The sequence below is a fragment of the Hippoglossus stenolepis genome, chromosome 9 (assembly GCF_022539355.2).
Source record: "Hippoglossus stenolepis isolate QCI-W04-F060 chromosome 9, HSTE1.2, whole genome shotgun sequence".
Lineage (NCBI taxonomy): Eukaryota > Metazoa > Chordata > Actinopteri > Pleuronectiformes > Pleuronectidae > Hippoglossus > Hippoglossus stenolepis.
In genome coordinates, this window is record NC_061491.1 from 15,723,680 (window position 1) to 15,743,180 (window position 19,501).

General features: G+C 41.3%; 2 protein-coding genes across 2 annotated transcripts in view; one reads left to right on the forward strand and one right to left on the reverse strand.

The window, feature by feature from the left end:
* The first annotated feature begins 1,194 nt into the window (after positions 1 to 1,194).
* Positions 1,195 to 3,161, forward strand: cmklr1 (chemokine-like receptor 1). Its single transcript, XM_035165446.2, has 2 exons — positions 1,195 to 1,293; positions 1,417 to 3,161. The coding sequence occupies exon 2, from the start codon at positions 1,442 to 1,444 to the stop codon at positions 2,489 to 2,491; it is 1,050 nt and encodes a 349-aa protein (XP_035021337.2). The 5' UTR covers positions 1,195 to 1,293; positions 1,417 to 1,441; the 3' UTR covers positions 2,492 to 3,161.
* An 853-nt stretch (positions 3,162 to 4,014) lies between these two features.
* wscd2 (WSC domain containing 2) overlaps positions 4,015 to 19,501 on the reverse strand; it is a 42,415-nt gene continuing 26,928 nt past the window's right edge. Inside the window, exons 3-10 of the mRNA XM_035165444.2 lie at positions 18,214 to 19,106; positions 14,449 to 14,563; positions 12,197 to 12,381; positions 9,562 to 9,683; positions 9,299 to 9,473; positions 7,919 to 8,083; positions 7,628 to 7,828; positions 4,015 to 5,811 (exon numbers count right to left, since the gene is read on the reverse strand). Of these exons, the coding sequence (XP_035021335.1) occupies positions 5,459 to 5,811; positions 7,628 to 7,828; positions 7,919 to 8,083; positions 9,299 to 9,473; positions 9,562 to 9,683; positions 12,197 to 12,381; positions 14,449 to 14,563; positions 18,214 to 18,595 (1,698 nt within the window). The 5' untranslated portion in view covers positions 18,596 to 19,106 and the 3' untranslated portion in view covers positions 4,015 to 5,458. The remainder of the gene's footprint in view (positions 5,812 to 7,627; positions 7,829 to 7,918; positions 8,084 to 9,298; positions 9,474 to 9,561; positions 9,684 to 12,196; positions 12,382 to 14,448; positions 14,564 to 18,213; positions 19,107 to 19,501) is intronic.

The following is a 19,501-nucleotide window of genomic DNA, read 5'->3' on the forward strand; positions in this document are numbered from 1 at the left end:
TCCATATAATTCCATTTTTGGGTAGCTCGCCATCACTGTCAGAGTTTGGGTCCCACAACATCTGACTAAAGGTGGGGTAAAAACCTGACCGCTGATCTGTCACGAGTTTACCGGAGATTTTCCACGCCGATGTTTGCTGCCGAACGCTGTTCCACACTGCTCACGATAATAGACGGGAAAGAGGAAGTGACCCTCCTGACCCCGATATTTATAGTTGCGCACCTGAAATTATTTTTAGATTACTTTTAAATCATCTGAAACCTGGGTTACAATTGCCTGCGATGCTTTATGCCCAGTGCCTTCATGGTTTTATGGTTTTACACTGCAGCCTAACATGTCATCCTCCTCCTCTGGATTGAACAGATACATCTGGCGAATTTAACATTCTTGTAGCGTGCCTGCAACATCTGGCAGAGGAAAGAAACATGAGAGCCATATCACAAAACACAGACACAGGGGGGTATAAGTATGTGTGATAAATAAGACAGAGAGAGAGCGTGTGTGTGTTTGAGACATGGGAGGGGGGGAGCGGTGGACAAGTGGCAAAAAGAGAGGGGGTTGCAATCCATCAAAGTTTAAGAAAGCTATATTTTGCGTTTTATAATTAGCAAACATTTGTTCAGTACATATAGTCATGACATATTATCAATATTTAACATGATCATTTCTTATATTTGCAATGATATTGATGGGGACACCTCTCTGGATGGGGGGGGGCAGACCCCCCTGGGAAATCCGACCATGCCTGACCCATACCACATCCTGCCAAGTTTCATGGTAATCCATCCTGTATTTTTTGCAAAGTCCTGCTAACAAACAAACAAACACAGATGAAATCATTAACCCCTTGACAGAGGTAAATACAATTAAAAGCTTTACTTGTAAAGCAAGTACAGCGCGGGACTGAATCAATGATTTTAATAAAACTATCATGGGATTATGGTCAAAGAGTTAAGTTGAATTTCTAAGAGCTTAAATTTTAAAGGGTTTTCTTGGTGTATTCTGTTTGACATTGTTACTGAAATCATCTGCTTCACAAATAATTTTGCTTCCTGGCATTTATAAAAAAAAAAATATTGAAATCGTCATCCACAGATAAAGATTACATGCCTCAGAGTCCAATAAGATGCAAGACGTCAAAATGCAGTACTGAAAGTGTTTAGAGGACATAAGTATTGAGAAATAACTCTGTCAGCTGATTGTAGGTTGTGTGGTGTCATTCACAGCTCAGCTCTTCGAACACTCCGCTCCAGACACCACCAAGTGAGCAGCAGCCCAACATCTGTCCTGCAGGTATTATTCAAATATCTAATACGGCAATTTATTTAGATTTCAGAATATTTACATTAAATAAACTTTATCAGAGAATTGTGCTCATGAAATACTGGACATTTAGTTGTTTTTTTTCCTCCACAGAAATCCCCCTGCTCCTCGAGGAACAATGAATATTTCAGATGATTATGAATATTTAGACTATAACTACAGTGACTACAGTGACTCCGCTAATTTTACTCCACGCGAGGAGTCCGTCTTTCAGCACAAAGCGACGTGTTTGAAGGAATTCCTGTGTGTGTTTTTGCTGGTGGTCACCGTGGTGATTTTCCTGCTGGGCTTCTGTGGAAATGCATTAGTCATCTGGATTTCTGCCTTCAAGATGAAGAAGACGGTCAACACCACTTGGTACTTGAGCCTGGCGATCTCCGACTTCGTCTTCTGCACCATTCTCCCGTTCAGCATCACCAACATGGTGATGGAGGAGTGGCTCTTTGGCCGCTTCATGTGCAAGTTCACCTCCTCCATCATGTTCGTCAACATGTTCAGCAGCATCTTCCTCCTGGCCTTCATCAGCATCGACCGTTGCATCTCTGTCATGTTTCCGGTTTGGGCCCAGAACCAGCGCACTGTCAACAAGGCGTCCGTTGTCGTCGTCCTGGCCTGGTTTCTCGGCATCGCTATGAGCATTCCCTCTGTGATCTTCCGGGACGTTGGCAGTCACCTGGGAAGGACCATCTGCTTCAACAACTACACATTACATCAAGACAGTCACAAAATAGTTGCAGTGAGCCGCTTCATTGCCGGGTTTGTAATCCCATTCATCATCATCATTATTTGCTACTCCGTCATCATCCTCAAGCTCCGCGCCAGCAGGATGACCAAGTCCACCAAACCCCTCAAAGTGATGAGCTCACTGGTAGCTGCTTTCTTCATCTGCTGGCTGCCCTACCACGTGTTCGTCCTGCTCGAGCTGAACCACCAAAACTACGACCATGGTACCTTGATCTCTGGACTCAAAGTAGGCACGTCTATGGCAGCAGCAAACAGCTTCCTCAACCCGGTGTTGTATGTTTTCATGGGCAATGACTTCAAGCAGAAGTTCAAGAGCTCCGTGCTCTCGAAGATGGAGAACGCGATGGCAGAGGAAGGCCGCACCACCAGCCGATACCTGTCCAGGTCCAGCTCGATGGATGGCAGAGCTTCCACACACATCTAGAGATGTCACACATCCAAACATTACAGTTTTCATATGTGCAATTCATCAACTATGCCTTTGATTGTGGGGAGAATCTGCAAGCCTGAGTCATTATGTCCACATGTGCTCACACTGCAGGGTGAGTGGAATCAGTCTCATCCAGCTGGAGTGTTTCAGAGGTAAAATGTATTCTCAATATGATGTACAGATAAAACGTGTGATATCATTATTATTGTTACTCATTTACCATAGAACTGATTGTTGTAAAGTTGTCATTTGTGTCCTTGACCTCTGAACTAATACCTTATTAAGGCTAAACTGAAGATTAACATTTGCTAAAGGAAACAAGACCTGGTGACTGTTTTTTCTGTTTCATGTACGGGAACTCTCAACTGACCTAACACCCAAAGAGAGGTGTTGTTTTGTTTTGTTTATGGACACCACGTCGTGCAATAATTTCTGTGTAGCAGCATATTTCTTTAGTTGCATCCGTAGTTTGACTGAAATACAAAGTTCAGATGGGTGATTACAGTGTGGGATGATTTTACTGTATAACAACTCATCATGATGCAGTACAAATAACATAAATCCAGCTATTATTACCAGTTTGTTAAATGAATGCATATTTTTTTATTTCATGTATGAGAAGTGTACAGTGGAAATGATTTGTGCAATAAAGTTCTTAATGGTTTTCCCAGTTCTGAAGTGTCATTTCTATTTTATTACAATCAACTCTTTGAAGCAATCTTCAACGTCTCAATCTTGAGGCTTTGTGTTTTCATTATTATTTGATTTATTCCCAATTAATCAAATAATTGTCATTTAATAATTATTTGTCCCCTTAACTCTGAGCTTGAGCATCTGTTTTTTTTTTTTTTTATGTTGAGACAGTGGAACAGAGGGAAGAGCCAGACTCCAAAAATGTTAAATGAAACACCAGCGGTGAGTCACATTTTAAAGCTGCATTAGTCAGTGTTATTATTAGTTATTGTAACCACTGGTCTAGCTCTACAGCTCTACAGATCAGCTCTACAGTGCGCTTTAGAGTCTTTCAGCTCCTTGTTTTGGTTTCACAAGACAAAAACTTTGTTGTTATGTTCATTGGTTCAGACGTTTCCCCTCTTTGAGCTGCAGGCAGTTGTGTCACCATGTGGCAAACACCCAGAGACAGCTGGCGAAGAGAGTTAAGCTGCTAAAGAGCCAGATGTTGGTCGAGACCAAATCAGAGCAAAAAAACGAGAGTGAACACTGGAGTGACATTCATCTGATGGTCTTAGCTTTTCATCGGCACCATCATCAGTTTAAAAATGCCTGTATAAGCCTGACTGATGATGTGATAGAGACAGTTTGCACCAGTTCATTTTTAAAGAGCAAAAGCCAATGGAGAAATGCCACACTTAGTTGTCTGACCAATGGGATTAATTCAGTCAGTCACACGGAACTCCACCGACCAATGGTGTGCCTTCATGCTGAACTCAACTTTGTTTCTCACTCACTAACGCCCTGGTCGGTGCAGCCAAAAAGAGCAGGCCATAGAAACGTACTCAATATACTTATTTATTGGGGCTTATCACATTACATTCATTCCATAGAAAATACATTCAAATGTGACACCTACGTTCAGAGAGTGTCCGCTTGTCAATGAAAGTGAGAGCCAATAAAGTTTAAAGCATGTGTTAAAAATAGAAACGACTCCCGTCTTGTTTGTTGCAATACAAATATTTTTGATGTCTCAGCACACACTATAAAAATATATTCATATCATATTGAAAATGGAAGTCAGTTAATGTTTTCTGTCTCTCAGTCACCAGTGCTAATATATATGTATGTGTATATATATATGTTTATTTATTTGTATGTTTGTTTATTTTTATGCATATGGCGTAGCACATATAGAGCCATTATAAGACGTGCTGCCTTTTGTTTTCACCAGCTTTAACTGTTTCATAGCTCTTCTTACAACAAAGCAATACAAAATAAAAATGTTCACATTCTGTATGATTAACTAAAAATAAGGATCACTACGGCTAATGAGAACCTCCGGTCCATAACGTGATTGTAATACCTAATTCCTCAGTGATCTTTGGGGCAAGTGTTGCACAGCAAAGTGCTTTTTGGATTTTCTGCATCGAGTCCAGTGTCAAGAAAACGAATCCAGAACCAAATTAGTCATAAATAGATGCTGTCGAGATAAATCCTCTTCTCTCTTTGAGTCAGTGCCTTCAAGAGAGATTCTTCTTCTTGAACAGGAGGAGCCGAGAATTGAGTTTTTTTACCTCTTCATCATCAAAAAACATGAGTTCTCTAACATACAGCTGAAGTTGAATAACTTACAAAAAGCTTGGAAACACACAGTATCGTCATCAGGTAATTAAAGCCTGCATATTGCATTTTTCCCTCGAAATAAGGGCTCAAAGTTGTCAGGTTCTCAGTGAAGTTCATCTATAAAATAGAAGTATTCTGTCACTGATAGCAGCAGAAATGTTATGTTTTGATTTCTCATAAGAGTTACGTCTCTTTTGCGGTAAATAAGCTCATACAACACAAACTTTGCAGAACTGTATTAAATATTTTGGGTCAAATGTTTGATTTCACTGGCAACAAATCACCCAGCACAGTCAGATCTTTGTAGTCAGCGTTGTACTGTCTTCATTTTAAGGCATGTGCACATGCCGACACAGCACATGTGCATAGAGCAGGATAAGAAGTGCTTTTTGTTCTTTTCATTGAGCCAACGAGAAAAACAAACCTCCATAGTTTAACCTGTGTCTTCTACTGATGCATGAAGCTGCTGAAGTTCAGAAAATAAAAAAAGGATGAATAAAAAATGAAAATAGGAGGTTACAGAGACTGATTTCTTCTCACTACAATTTCCACCTATATGACTTTACAGAAAAATAATTAAAACAACTATTTAAGTGATGTAACTCTACAAAACGGAACAGTCCAGTAAGTGAGGAAAAAAGGGAAATGAGAGGATCACAGATATCATCTTGGCATATAGTCCGCTGGCACTCCAGCCATTTTTCTTTTCTTCAAGGCAACGTCCACCGTTCTGATCATTTCATTGATGTTCGCTCGCATCTCGCTCGTATATGGGTCATATTCAAGTTTTCTCAGCCCCGATCGCTTGAAGTTTCCGTCTTTCTGGCCCTCGACACAGAGCAGGCGGTCCTCAGAGACCTTCAGACCCAGCAACTGGACCATCCCCTTGAGCTGTAAGAACAGGTCCCTCTTCATGTCCTCAAAGTGGACCACATGGACGTTCTTCCCATAATTCAACCAGTCCAGTGTGTGGGACGCCCACCACGGAGCGTAGTTCTTCACAAACTCGGGCCACTCTGCAGAGAACCAAAAAATACAGGTGTCAATCACAAAATTAAAAAAGTATCTTTACAATAACAACAACAACAACAAATTTACTTTATGTCAATCAAAGTAACTTCTAGATTTGACTTTAGTCTCAAATTTCACTTTTACCAGATTTATCCCGAAAGAAAGCAAAAATCAAAAAAATGCATGAGAAGAAAATGAAAAAACGTGAAGAGGAAGGAACCGAACACGGATGACGGGCAGGCTACGTTACGTCATCTGTGAAATGTTTGACCTTTTGTCAATCAAACTACAGAAGTCCTGAAGGAAAAAACCTTTTGCCTGTAAATGTTTACTCTTTGATAAATACTGGCTCAAACATGCAGCTGCTGCCAGGATCTGTGCTTCATTAACTCACATCATCACCCTGAGATGAGGCTGTAGTTGAATTTTGAAGTTTGCTGTGTTGTCTCAGAAACCAATGAGTGAGGCAGCTTTAGTACCAGAGCTGACAGAATATTATTATACTGCATCTAAAAGCAGGAGCAGCTGTTTCTATACAGCTGAAGAACTGATATGAACACGTTGTTCTGATGTTTTACAGCATTAAAATGTACGATACTTATGTTCCTTGCAGCAAAGGTTTGACTTCAAAAACCCAAATAAAGACGTTTATGCAACAGCCTTTATGTAGATCCATCATATTGGAAATGAGCAGCCTGTGCTTAGTAATATGTCATGTAACACTGGCCCCTGAGTTGAGTCTATGATGATTCACTGGCTTCATCTGAGTCAGTCTCCCTCCACAGAGGTGAGTGCATCACATTGTACATGTGGGGCACAATGCACAATGTCACCGTGACTCTCAGACCGGAGCCTCTCTTCTGTATTCAAAGTGGCAGCTGTCAAAAAGCTTTTCTCTTTACTGATGTCATCGTGTTATTTCTCCATCAACACGAGGAATAAACACTCATTGGAAATGGCAGCGTGAATGTGCTGATGTTTCCACAGAGTGACAACTGCTCCATCAGCAACTCTCCAGCTCTCTGGAAATTCAATTAATCTTCACAGAGAGATACGCCGACGAGACAAAAACCAGTTGCTATGGCTACTGGAACACACTTGGTGTATGTGTTTGTAATGTTATCTTAGCAAGGGATGAAAAAATATGTCTTTAATTTTATGAACAATGAGTTACTGGACCCAAACGTTTAATTTCTTTAAGTCATGAACAATGAAGTATTTTAAGAGAGGATAGGTAACATCACTGCATACAGACATTCTTGATATATTGTAAAAATAGAAATGAAGCAGCTAAAAACTCGTCCCTGATTTGTTTTACAGTTGTGTATAAAGATGGACGATATCATTGCTCCTCAAAGGCTTCAGAATGATTTATAAATCCAGCCTTCTCCATGTTAGTGAATGGGACATGGACCAAACTAAAAAAAGTCAAAGTCAAATATCTTTTTTTAAAAAAAAAGGTTTTCTGTCATAAAAGGTGACGTAACTCCTGACCTCAGGCAGTGATTGAGTGTTTTCATTTCGCAAAGAGGCACTTTGTTGTTCCGTTTATCATGGAAATGGTTTCGTAACGTCTTCATTTTGAAAACTTTGTGCTCAGCCACATTGGCTTTTCAGGTGAAAACCACATAAACATCCCAGAGGGTTGTTTCCTCATTTTCTTTGACATTTTGCATCACTACAGATAATAACCATGCTGTTTATTTGCTATTTTCAGCTTTTGGTTTTATGTTTAAAGATTCTAAATTTGAGATATTACCAAATCCTCCCAATGTAGACGTTGATAAGTAGAGTAAGTTAGTAAGTAGAATAGTTTTTCACCTTTCCCTTTCCAGTGGGCCTGGGAGGCAAACCCGATGTGGCCGCCATATTTTCTGTTAAATTCTGCCATGAGGGCTTTGTAGGGGTTTCGGATCATGACGATGCTGGAGTCAAAGGTTTCGATCTCCTTCTTGCCGCTTTCATGTGTCTTAATGCAGATCGTCCTCCCACTCCGCCAGTGGTCTCGCTCCCCTTTAAATCCTGTGAAACAGTGATCATGTTTAATCCAGCACAGTGTTATTCCCGAACTTGTATGTTTGTGAATCATGTCAGGTAAATGTTGAGGCCTGCCTTTATTGTAAAGGGAGCCATCAAAGTAATAGCTGCCGGTGTAGTAGCCCGTGGCGAGCTCTATGAGGTGGCGAGCCCAGGTGTTTCCAGCCCCGGGGAAACTGGCGAGGGCCACCAGCTGCTTAGCACGAGTGGGGAGGAAATGTCGGTCCATGCAGCGGTTATCTGACAAAACACACACAGGTTATATTATTCATTTTTTATATGTATAGAAATACAGAAACTTCTGCAGTGATAAGCATGGCCATCTGACTGTGACATTGTGGCGTGAGACACAGTGACACTGCAGAATATTAACACAAGATGCTTCACACAATCAAACTTCAGATAGATACTGAAAATAAGTCATTTCCTGTTTATTTTGTAAAACAAGAGCTATAGAAAAAAGACTGTTATGTTGAAACACTGGAAGTTGGGGGCAGAAACATTTAGCGTCGTTAGAGAAGAAGAAAAGGTCAAACACTGGGATACAGAGATGTTAAAGTGTTATTTTTTGCTGTGTGTGGGTTAGTTTGACTCACTGCTGATCCTCAATAGTTGCGTAATAAAACCCACATACTGACGTTAATGTGTCGGTGAGGATGTTTGGTCAGTTTAAAAAATAATTTCCTGAGATCCTGTCTTTGTGTTTTTTGCTTCTCAGATGTAAACGTCACTTTTTGTTTACTGGGCTCTTTGGTTTCTGCTGATCTAAGCTCCAGCTGTCCAGTGCATCAAGGAAACATCGCTCACAAACCACAGACAGAACAACACTGGATATTGACAGAGAGAAAAAATGTAATCATGATATATCAGCTTTTCTTTTAACTTATCATATCATACAAATATATTTACTAAGGATACTTCAAGTTTTTGTTATTGAAAAGTTGTGATAAAGCTTTGCCTTGGGGAAAAATGTTGAAAATTAAAGACGGTACCAGTGAATGTAACATGACGTGTGGTTTAATTGGCTGAATAAGCCAACAACAGATATTACTTTGAATTTCTCAATTAACTATAAATCTTTGTAAATATATATACCGTAGTTGAATATAGAAAAATATGTATGCATACTGCAGTAAGAGGATTATTTTACTGAAATTATAAGAGATAATATAATTTATATATTTGTTATGTGTTTTTAAGGTAAAATGTGAATATTTTATATATTATATGACAAAACATAAAATATTATATAGAGAGTTTACAACACTGCAGTTTATTTTAGATAAATGCTGCCGACATGTTTTCTGAACATCGATAACCAGTTCTGCATTTGTATTGTGTTAATGTAAAAACCGTCACACACACAGAAGTGCACACAGGAAGTAGCTTACACTTCCTGAAAGGCCACTTGTTCAAATGTGCCTGTGATTGCACGCGTGCGTTGCCAAACGTTACCTTGAACCTGGGTCTGGTACACAACAAAGTACTCGTCGTTCCCACAGCTCTCAAACTCCTCCCCGTGACAGCGGTGCAGACACATGTCCTCGTTCTCCGGCTCATGAAGGGAGAACAGGTGTGTGGGGAAACCGCAGTAACATCGATCTCCAGCCAGGACAGCGAGCGTTTTCTCCTGAAATACGGCCGCCGTTACACACTGCAGACACGTCTACATGTACACATGTGCAATGCATGAACACACGTCCAAAATGTTTCCTCACCCTTTCTGTGCACATGTCCACACACTTGTCCACGGACATGTTGTGGATGACTGCGTTGAAAGGAAGCGCCAGCGTGACATTTTCCGGCCGTTGAAAACACCCCTTGAAAATGGCGCTGCCGTCTGAAATGGAAAAAGCAAACCACAATGTTATTCGTCAACAGGAAAAAAGAAAACATGAGCTTTAGTTTTCTAGTTTCTGAGCACAGCTTCTATCAGCCATGTCCTCTATCCACTGACCCATGATGAAGAGATCACACTGGGACTCTCCTCTAGTCTGCAGAGGCCCTGACTGAACCAACAGCAGCGTTCACTTCCCTGACGACCTTTAACCTCCGGTCCTCTCTCTGGTCTAGGAATAGACCGTAAATCACGTCAGCAGAGGGGAGCAGCTCTTCTCTGCTCTCTCACGTGACGTATTTTCGATTTGCCTTCGAAACCGGTATATTTAAGTATAATTACAGAACTGCTGGACAATAATTAGTGTTCAGTCTCCAGGCTTCTTAACATAAAGAATCCAACAAAAGGGACCGGAAAGAAAAATTGCCTTTCATTCCCAGTTGGAGGAGTTTCTCACGGTGTGTGACGTCTTTAACGGTTGAGAAGTTTTTTTCTAAATGTCTGAAAAATGTCAACATCTATTTTGCATTAACGTCAGGCTGTCATGGTGTCAGAGGTGCTGTAGAAGAAGCTGTCTCGCTGTCAATACACTGTTATTAATAACAGAGGAAGGAAAGCAGACACTTAGAGCTTTTTACTGTGACAGATGCCCCGATGGAGACAGCTGGCTTTGCTCAAACATGGCTGAATGAAATATGCAAATGGCTGTGCATCTTCCTTCTTATTAAATTTCATACTGTCTATACCAGCGACTCAACAAGACTCCTGTCTCAACATATTAACCATCAGTGCTGTGAGGCTTTAAAACAAGGTAACACTCATTGCACATTAGCTGTAGCGATGGGTGTGTGTGTGTCCAATGTTTTATTTATTTTTGTTCTTTCTCTGACTTAACGTTGCATTTTTAAAGTCACGACCATGTTTTCTTTATTTGCCTGCAGAACATCTTCAGTGGAATCTCCTCTGTTTCCCCTTTTCACATGTGGCAGAGCTTTTCAAATCAGACTTAAATGCTCTTTGTGTGCTCCACTGACTTGTTCCCATGCAGCATCTGAATAACAAGCAAGGTCTTGGAAAGCTAACAATAGATCATGGATGCAAACACAGAGCTGCGTGAAATGCGGGGGATCCAACGCTCTTCAGCTGGGCCGTGTAGCAACAGCGAGGTATATGAAATAAATGCAGAATGTTCACAGCAGTTGATTTGTTCTGAAAACACTCATGTGAGCGTGATCGTCGCTAAACCCACAGAACTGCCACCTCAACACATTGGCTGCATTTCCTCTGTTATGTTCTGAGCGGGGCTCACATGACAGAGATCAGGGTCAGAGGTGAAGACACGAAGAGTGGACTCAGCAGTCTGACTGAAGCCAAACCAGGAAAAAAAGGAGAAATGAAAATAAAAATAAAACAACACTGAACTGAAATGGGAAAATAAGAAGTGACCATCACGGTTCTAGCACTCTTCAATAGTCACCAGAGATGTATTAACTGACTTGAACCTTTCATATCAACAGATTATGTCTAAGAACTAGAATTGCACTCAGCAGGAAGCATACAAGGCCCAACAGTCCCCTCATGAACCCACATTCGAATTCACTAGATCTAAATAAACTTCACACATAGCTTAAATATCATTCCATTAACATGCCTGATTTTTTTCCATCAAGATGCATTAATTATTCTCTGAGAAAACCAGAAAATGTCGCCATTTGCGCATCGTTAAAGACTGTTAAGGTCAAAAAAGGTTTTAAATAATTCTTAGATCCACCTGCTGATCTGCACAAACATTGAACGGCATCTTCCCTGACGCATATCACATCCCTCTACCAAGTTTCATGGTAATCCATTTGTTAGTTTTTGCGTAATCTTGCTTGAAATCAAACAAACTGGTGAGACTGGAGTGAAAACATAAGCTCCTTGTTGGAGGCAAATATTTACCAGAGAGAGACAAACTAACCCTCAATTTTTTCCCATCACCTTATTTCTATAAAACTAAGCGGCTGCGGAGAAAAGGGAAGAAAAAAAGGTGAAGTTTCATCACCTTGTGAACGGGACTTTCTAGAATCTGACACCAGAAAATACCAGGGGAAACTCTAAAAGCTTTTAACTATCTCTTCACACAGATCTTTGGGCCCTTCCTCTATTCACTTCACTTCCTGTTGGCAGGCAGCGAGTGCTCAGAATGCAGGCGACGGCTGGTCAAGTTTCAGAGATGGAACAGCTCTCTGGGGACAGAGGTAAACACTAGATAGCGGCCGGAACTCAACTGTGGCATTAAACCAAAAATAAAACCTATCTTTTCCCTAAAAGCAGCCAGGCTACGTTCCTCAGTACTGTCAGTTACCCAGAATACTCAGGTCTTTCTACATTGACGTAATTTGAAATGTTTTTACGAATCGAATGAAAAATGTGTGAAAAAAATATGTATAGAATTCATTCTTCACATTTCAAATGTGCCGCTTTCCCGTTGACTTAATGACCCTGGGGTGGGGGGTGTTTTGTGTCAGACTCACAGCGGCGCGCTGACTCCTGGCTCAGCTCCAGCCTATAGATGGACAGTCGGTTGGCTCCGCCGCACAGGTTGCTCTTCTCTCCTTTACACTCCATGTTGCATTCGCTCTCTGAAGTGTTGGGCGCCTGGATCTTGTGACCACAGTAGCACTCGGCTCCAAACTCCAGGCCTGCGTACATGTAACCTCTGGAGGAAAGAGAGGGAAATACAAGGAATAGTTGGTGAATGATGAGAGGAAGGTTCCACTGAATATTCTCAGCCTTCATTGTGTTTCTTAATCCTTTTCATATCAGTACACTTTATAATTCTCAGCACCTGGAAACGCTGTAATCAAAAACTAGAACTACCACCCTGCGGTTGTATGACTCAGAGATTCCAGTTTCTTTCTAGATAATTTTTTTCAGTCTCATATGACATCACCATGACCTTTCACCTTTGATCACTGAAATTTAATTAATTTGAAGTTCATCTTTGTGTCCAAATGAAGAAATAACATAAAGGCAGTCTTGAGACCAACTGAACCTAATCGGTTAATCTGTGAGTGTCTGCCAAATTAGAAATTATTCTCTCAAGGTGATTTTAAAATAACACGTTCACAGGGCAAAAAAATGGTTTGACCCTTGACCACCAAATTGTAATCAGTTCATTCTCAAATCAAACTAAACATTTGTACCAAATGTGAAGATGTTCCTGATGTGTCACTCACAAGGCTAAAAATGTGATTTGTAAGCTCACACTGATTTTGACCTTCAACCACCAGAATGTAATCAGTTGATCCTTGAGTCGAAACTCAATGTTTGTACCAAATTTAAATAAAGTTGTTGAGATTTCGTGTTCAGAAGAATGGGACGGACAACCTGCAAACATAATGCCTCTGGCCACTGACTGTCGCCGGCGCGGAGGCATAAAAATGAACAAGTGATGCACCGAGCATGTTGAGGAAAATATGAAAACACAAACGTTGAAATAACATCTCTCTCTCTTTGGTCATTGAAATGAGAGCAGCACATGCTGTGAGGCTCTGAAGTAAACCCAATTATAAATGTAGTGAGTGTAGTTTACTTAGAATCCATCACACAAGACCTCCCTGCTTTTGCTTCAAGGAGGATTTGACTCCACACTCTTTAGGCGCAATTAGACCCAGACCTCGGTGCGGTTGCCCTCATTTGTTTGTCTGTTTTTATAAACCCGCTGTGGCAGAGGCAACTGGCTGCGAGAGGCAGGAGGAGGAGGAGGAGGAGGAGGAGGAGAGAGGTGAAAACAAGCATCTCTCCCTGTTCCTGTTCCTCGCTCTGTGAATAAGTGATGTGTGTAATTCAATGCATTCGATAGAGCCGTCGCTGGTTTTCCGCAGGGAGGAAAAAGAGGTGAGAGGAGGATGGTGAGTTCGCAGAGAGGGGAAGACAGGATGTGAGGAAACATGGAGGAGTGGAGCTGAGAGATAAACTGGAGCCTATATATCTGTTTTTCATGCAGTTTCCTTATGTAATGTGGCCTTGAAAAGAGAGTTGGCTGGTGTCATAATCTAACTTTTAAAACTTTGTGATTTCAATTTTATGTTTGAATGTGAAGAGGTAGTGACATGGGAGGAAAGGGGGGTTATTAGCATATCATTTTTGGGTTAATGCTTGCTTGATGATTATTATTATTTTTATAGACGAGTAAAGTTTCTCTACAACAAGCTGAAAAGTCGGAGACACTGTAATGTCTAAAATATCTCTGTTGCCTTTAGCGTTAAGATTTCCCCTTCACTACATGTGGATAGTGTATTCTATTCAGATAGCCATTATATACTTCAGTGTATTTTCAGATATGATAATACAACTAATGATTGACCACTTAGAAAATCTTCAGGAAGTTTCTATTACATCTCATTATCTTCATCAGCAGTTATACTCTGCCCAGTTGTCGTGGTTACGTACAGGAATGTTAACATTTCCATTTCTTTTAGTGCAATTTAAGACTCTGATTTAATATCCGGCACATGAATTTATAAGCTGGAGCTAATATCTGTGACAACACTGTATTGGTCACTAACTGAGTGATTACATCCATAATATCATTGTGGCTCAATAAAAGATTACAAAAGAAGGAAACACTTTGTCATCGCTGTCAATTTCCTTTGAATATTTCTAAACAAGTTTTTTTTTCCAGGCCCTACTTTAAATCTCAGCCCGTCAGTGAGCATAAGGAGATGAAAAAGGAGGAATGTCTAGTGGACGAGTGTTTTTTGTTGCCTTGCTGCTATTGTACCTTTCAGCACAGTTGTCCTGGCAACGGAATACAGTCATTTTTTTGTAGTCAAAAAAGGAAACTCCTCTCAGCGCTCGTTTCTGTGTGTCATCCACGTAGCAGCCGCTGTACTTCGCTGAAAGAGAGAGAAGCATGTTAGTCATGTAACTGGGGAGGAACTCTTACTGATAACATACATAACACATGTGTAGAGTTAATCCTGCACAGCAGTCAAAATAATGTCTGAAAAAGCTGTTTGATCATAGAAAAGTGAGTGTATGAAAAGTGAATACTATCGGCAGTGGTATCTTCATACACAGAGTAGTAGCAAAGCCCCATGAGGAATCCAAACTGGGGCAGGAGCCTTTATTTATTTATGCAGACACACAACCCCTTCTAGTGGCCTGTAAGTTAGTAGCAGTCACCGCTCTGCATTTTTCACAAGTGTGTGGGGGGGTGGGGCTTCAGTGAACCTCTGCAGAGGAGTGTACAGCAACCCCTCCACGGCTCCTCATTAAAAACACTGCTCCCCTGTTTAAAGCGCGCCACCCGGGCTCATGCTGTACCTTTTAACAAACAAACCTCTCGCCATCTGTGCGCTGCCATTACCCCTCTGAGCCTCTGTTAATAGCTAAATGGTGGGAGGGGGCATGGAGTCCTAGTCCCCTGCATTACTTTAATTGTATGCCTGCGTTTCAGCTGCAGGACTCAGCTTTAATCGTCCTCCTTACTATTGTTGTAGATGTAAAATAATCTGCTTTAGGATGAAGGGAAATGCTGCAGATACAATATTCTCAGCTCAGCAGGACGCGAGGCTAAAGGATGAGCAGCAGATGCAACGGATTTGTCCATATGATTATTATTAGCTGATGTGGGATTATTAATTTCCTGAATTTAACCATATTAATAAACTTTCTACTACAACCTCCTTATACCCGAGGATTTATTAAAACTATAATGTCACTAATCAGGAGGGTTTCAGGTGTATTCTCTCTCTGGTCTGCTCCTTCAGTACACTGTGCTTCTGTGCTTGCACCGCACAGTGCAGATCCATGTTTTCATCTTATGCTGCAATATTCCCTCCAATGAAATTCACAGCCAGAGAGAATGAGCACATTTGCAGAGAGAGGAGGAGGAGGAGGAGGAGGAGGAGAAAAAAATCTCTTAGCTGATTCTGGGCTAGCTAAGACTTCAGAGCAATGAGCGGCTCTGGATGTATAAGAGCTAACGAATGCTTTGAAGCTGTTAATTACTCCATCACCACGTTTAGCTGCAGTCCTGTGAGGTTATAGAGTTTCAGAAAATTTGAGGAGGAGGAGGAGGAGGAGGAGGAAGAGGCCTTCATTTGATCAGATAACCTAAGCCTGGATGTACATGGCCATGTTTTCATGGCCTTGAATTGCCTAAAAGATCAGCACTGTCATGGTTAGAAAAACCTAGTTCTGTAAACCAGTCTGTAACAGAACCACTTATTTATTCTCTCTGTAGGTTTGATTCTCCTCGAGCTCAGAGAGGTGGAAGTCTGTTTCAGAGGAGCGTGGGTTAAACTCATCGCACCGACACAGAGCGAGCAGCAGTCAGTGACACTTACAGCACTTCTCATATTAATGTACAGTCCAGATTCTCCTGCATGTGCTGCAGTCTGCAGGGAAACCAGCAGCCCACGTATAGTCACAGTGGAGCTATAGTGAAAATCACAATTATTAATAGATGTTCAGTCTCTATTTTCAGATGTTATGGATGAATGAACATAATCTCTCAAACCAGTAGAGATCTTTCTGAAACATTTTACCAGTGCAGCGTGTTTCTTATTTGTAGAATAAAGAACTGTTTCTAAAACACTATTGGCCACATGACATTTGTGAGGTTCAGAGAAAAATGAAGTTTTAACTCCACATTTAAGTAAAAGCTAGAGTAATTTTTTACATCAAGATTCTTTTCATACTAAACATATGCTTAGGTTTTAAGATATGATTAAGATATGTATAGGATGCCATCCAAACTATAGTTCATAGCCTCGTTGAAGTCTTTCTACCCTTAACCACGACTCTCTCTGGTTGGTGGGTCGGCAGCTGTGGCCACAGTCACTGCCCCCTCCCTCCTGGCTTCCACCTCCTCTCCCCCTTTTGAACCACAGCCAAGGCTCTTTCAGCGGCCTCTCCCAAACTTCATACTGCGTGATGCATCGTTAAACGTCCCTACAGTACATTATACAGTTATCTTAGCTCCACCTCCAATCATGAGTGATAATAATGAGAAATAGGTGAATAATTGTTTCTACATTCTCATATACTTTCACAACAGTAAACCACTAAATATGTATTTCACATTTCTAGATCTACTCGCTGTTGTTCAAATGTGCAAACATGGAATAAAACAGTAGGATCCAAAGCAGGAACATGTAACACATGTCTCTGAGAGAAGAAAATCGTTTTCCATGTCCCTCTGGAAGACGCGTCAAGTTTTATTTATGTCTGCTCGTGGATTAAATGTGATATCTACAGCATTTTCCCACATTCCCATGACAGGAGGAATTACCTTATGTAAGACGAGTGCTGGAAAGCTAACCAAGTTTATTTGCTCAGTGACAAGAAAGGAGTCTCTTCTACTTTGAGTATTTCCATTTCATGCCACACCATTGCTTTGTGTGTGTGTGGTAAAATTAGGTCCATCTCAATTAATCTGTTAATGTTAATGCATCAGTAATCGTTTAACAATTTAATATATACATACAATATTTAACACTCCTTAGGGGCCAATCCTGTATCAGTACATTTTATTCAATGGAGAGAGTAAGAAGAGCAGAGATGTTGAGGGAAGAAGTGAGTCAAGAGTAAATTAAATCTTCTAATTTGATCAAGTTTCATTGATAAAGGAGAAACTATCGAGGCCCTTTGTTTCATTCAAGGTCAGAGACGTCAGCTCTGGACACACACTCCTCCCACTTATGTTTTCAAATCTGTCTCTGATTTGAAGTCACATGCTAGAGTTTATGTGTAAACCTTTACTGGCTGACATGGGCTGTTGAACAGTTTATTACAAAGACAGATAAAGCAGTAAATCCTGCAGGCGTGCTGTTATTTAGATGCCTGTGATTGTGCCGCAGCTCTGATGTGGCTGAACGTGAGCGGAAGAGGGTGAGATTGCTGAAGGATTTACACAGAGAAATGCCAGAGGACTTAATCATTATTATCATCTCACTCCACTATAAAGATTTCATATGTGACCAATTACAACTTCTCGCTTATTAGAATGGGGCAGTTTGTAATCAGAGAATACTTTGGTATCAGCGTGGCGTGTTGGAGGGAAACAAGCTGCCTGTTTGCCACTGAAAGGTTTAAGAATTCATATCATCTGTTGAGTATTCTAATTAGCAGCTAGGACAGAAACAACTGGACGTTATTAGCCTATAATGATTGTCACAATAATAATTCACACAGAAGCTCAGCGTCGCACAGTGAGTTTTCATGAATGTTTCAAAGGTGCAATTATTTTTTGCAATTCTTGGTTCTATTGGATTATTTTGTCAGATGAAACTTTTTTTTGCTTTTGGTGAAAAAATTGTACTTTTGTTTATTTTAATTAGATATCTGGTACTTTTCAGAAAATGTTTTGTGTAAGAGAAGCCCAGGGCAAAATTTACCGGCCTCCAGTATGAGCCAAATCATTATGAATTTGGAGATGTGTGAGAATATCTAACACAGCTCCAATGTTGAATTTGGGACGCTGCCAAACTGAGAACAGTATCCCTGCGACAGCATAATATGAAGTCTCTGTTGAACCCACCTCTTCCATCGTCCATGTCTTTGGCATTGCGTCCTTTAAGTGCACGGTTCCAGTTGCTGGTGTAGTCTCCCCCCCTGACCTCTCTCTCCTGGCTCCTTTTCTTCATCCAGGGGGGGCCATACCTCCGGCCAGACTTGCGCGTCTCTTTAAACACTCTACCCGTGATGGTGTGCCCTCGAGTGTCTGATGATGAAGTCCGGCTGCCCATCTCTGCAACTACCACAGAGTCCCGGCTCCCTCTGCCCCCAGGGCCGCTGTCCCCGACGAAGCCAGAGTGCAGGAAGACGAGGCTCCCGGCGGTCAGATAGAGGAGGATGAGGGAGAAGAATCGGACAGGTTTCCTGCGGAAATAGCGCTGTATCTTCAGCAGAGCCTTGGCCATGCTGCCTCCCCCTGCCTCTCAGAGACACTCTCACAGTGATGAAAACTCATAAAGCAGAAGAATCAACCAAACAGCCCCACTGGGCACCAACTAAAATTAAGAGTATCTCAATCCTGTGCAAGGTCATCCAGACAATAGCATAACTATTCTCTCATGTGTGCCCCTCCGGTTGGATGAAAGATGCTTTACACTGGTGCACTGTGCAGCCCTGCTGATCGTGTCCACATCAGAGTCTCTCTCTGCGTTCCCGCTGACAGTCCAGCCTGGAGAGCCGGCTCCAGGGCCACAGCATGAAAGGTGAGCGTCTCCTAGTGAAAGATGATCGCTCCACACGGCTCTCACTCCAGTTATCAGCCCACAGAGATGCCACACCAGCCGCGCTGCTGCACTTTCTCCCACGCTGAGCAGAGGGAAGAAGGCTTTATTTACCAGCTGAGCTCAGATCCTTTCACCTTTGTGCAGCCGACTATTCACTCAGACGGTCCGGGAGAGAGAGGGCGTGACTCACCATCTGGAGTAAAGACACACACACAAGAAACGCACACAAAAGAAAGAAAAGTTACACATCTGTGTAAATGTTATCACATGTGGAAAAAGAGAGATAACACAAACGAAGTTACATCAGGATGAAGTCACGGCACAAACTTCCTACTAAATCTAAACTGATCCAAAATGTAAGACTCTATTATAGTTTTGTTGATGTTTCTTGTGAATTTTCCTCATTTTTGTGTCTTGTGTCAAACGCACATTAATAAGAACACAGAGATATAAGAAAAGCAAAACAAATAATTGGATTAAAAGCAATCAGGTATCTGGAAAAATGATTTCAGTTGTTTAGCAAACAGTCAGACGGTTCCTCATTATCTGAAATGAATTAGATGAAGCTGAGAGGAGAAAAACAGAATC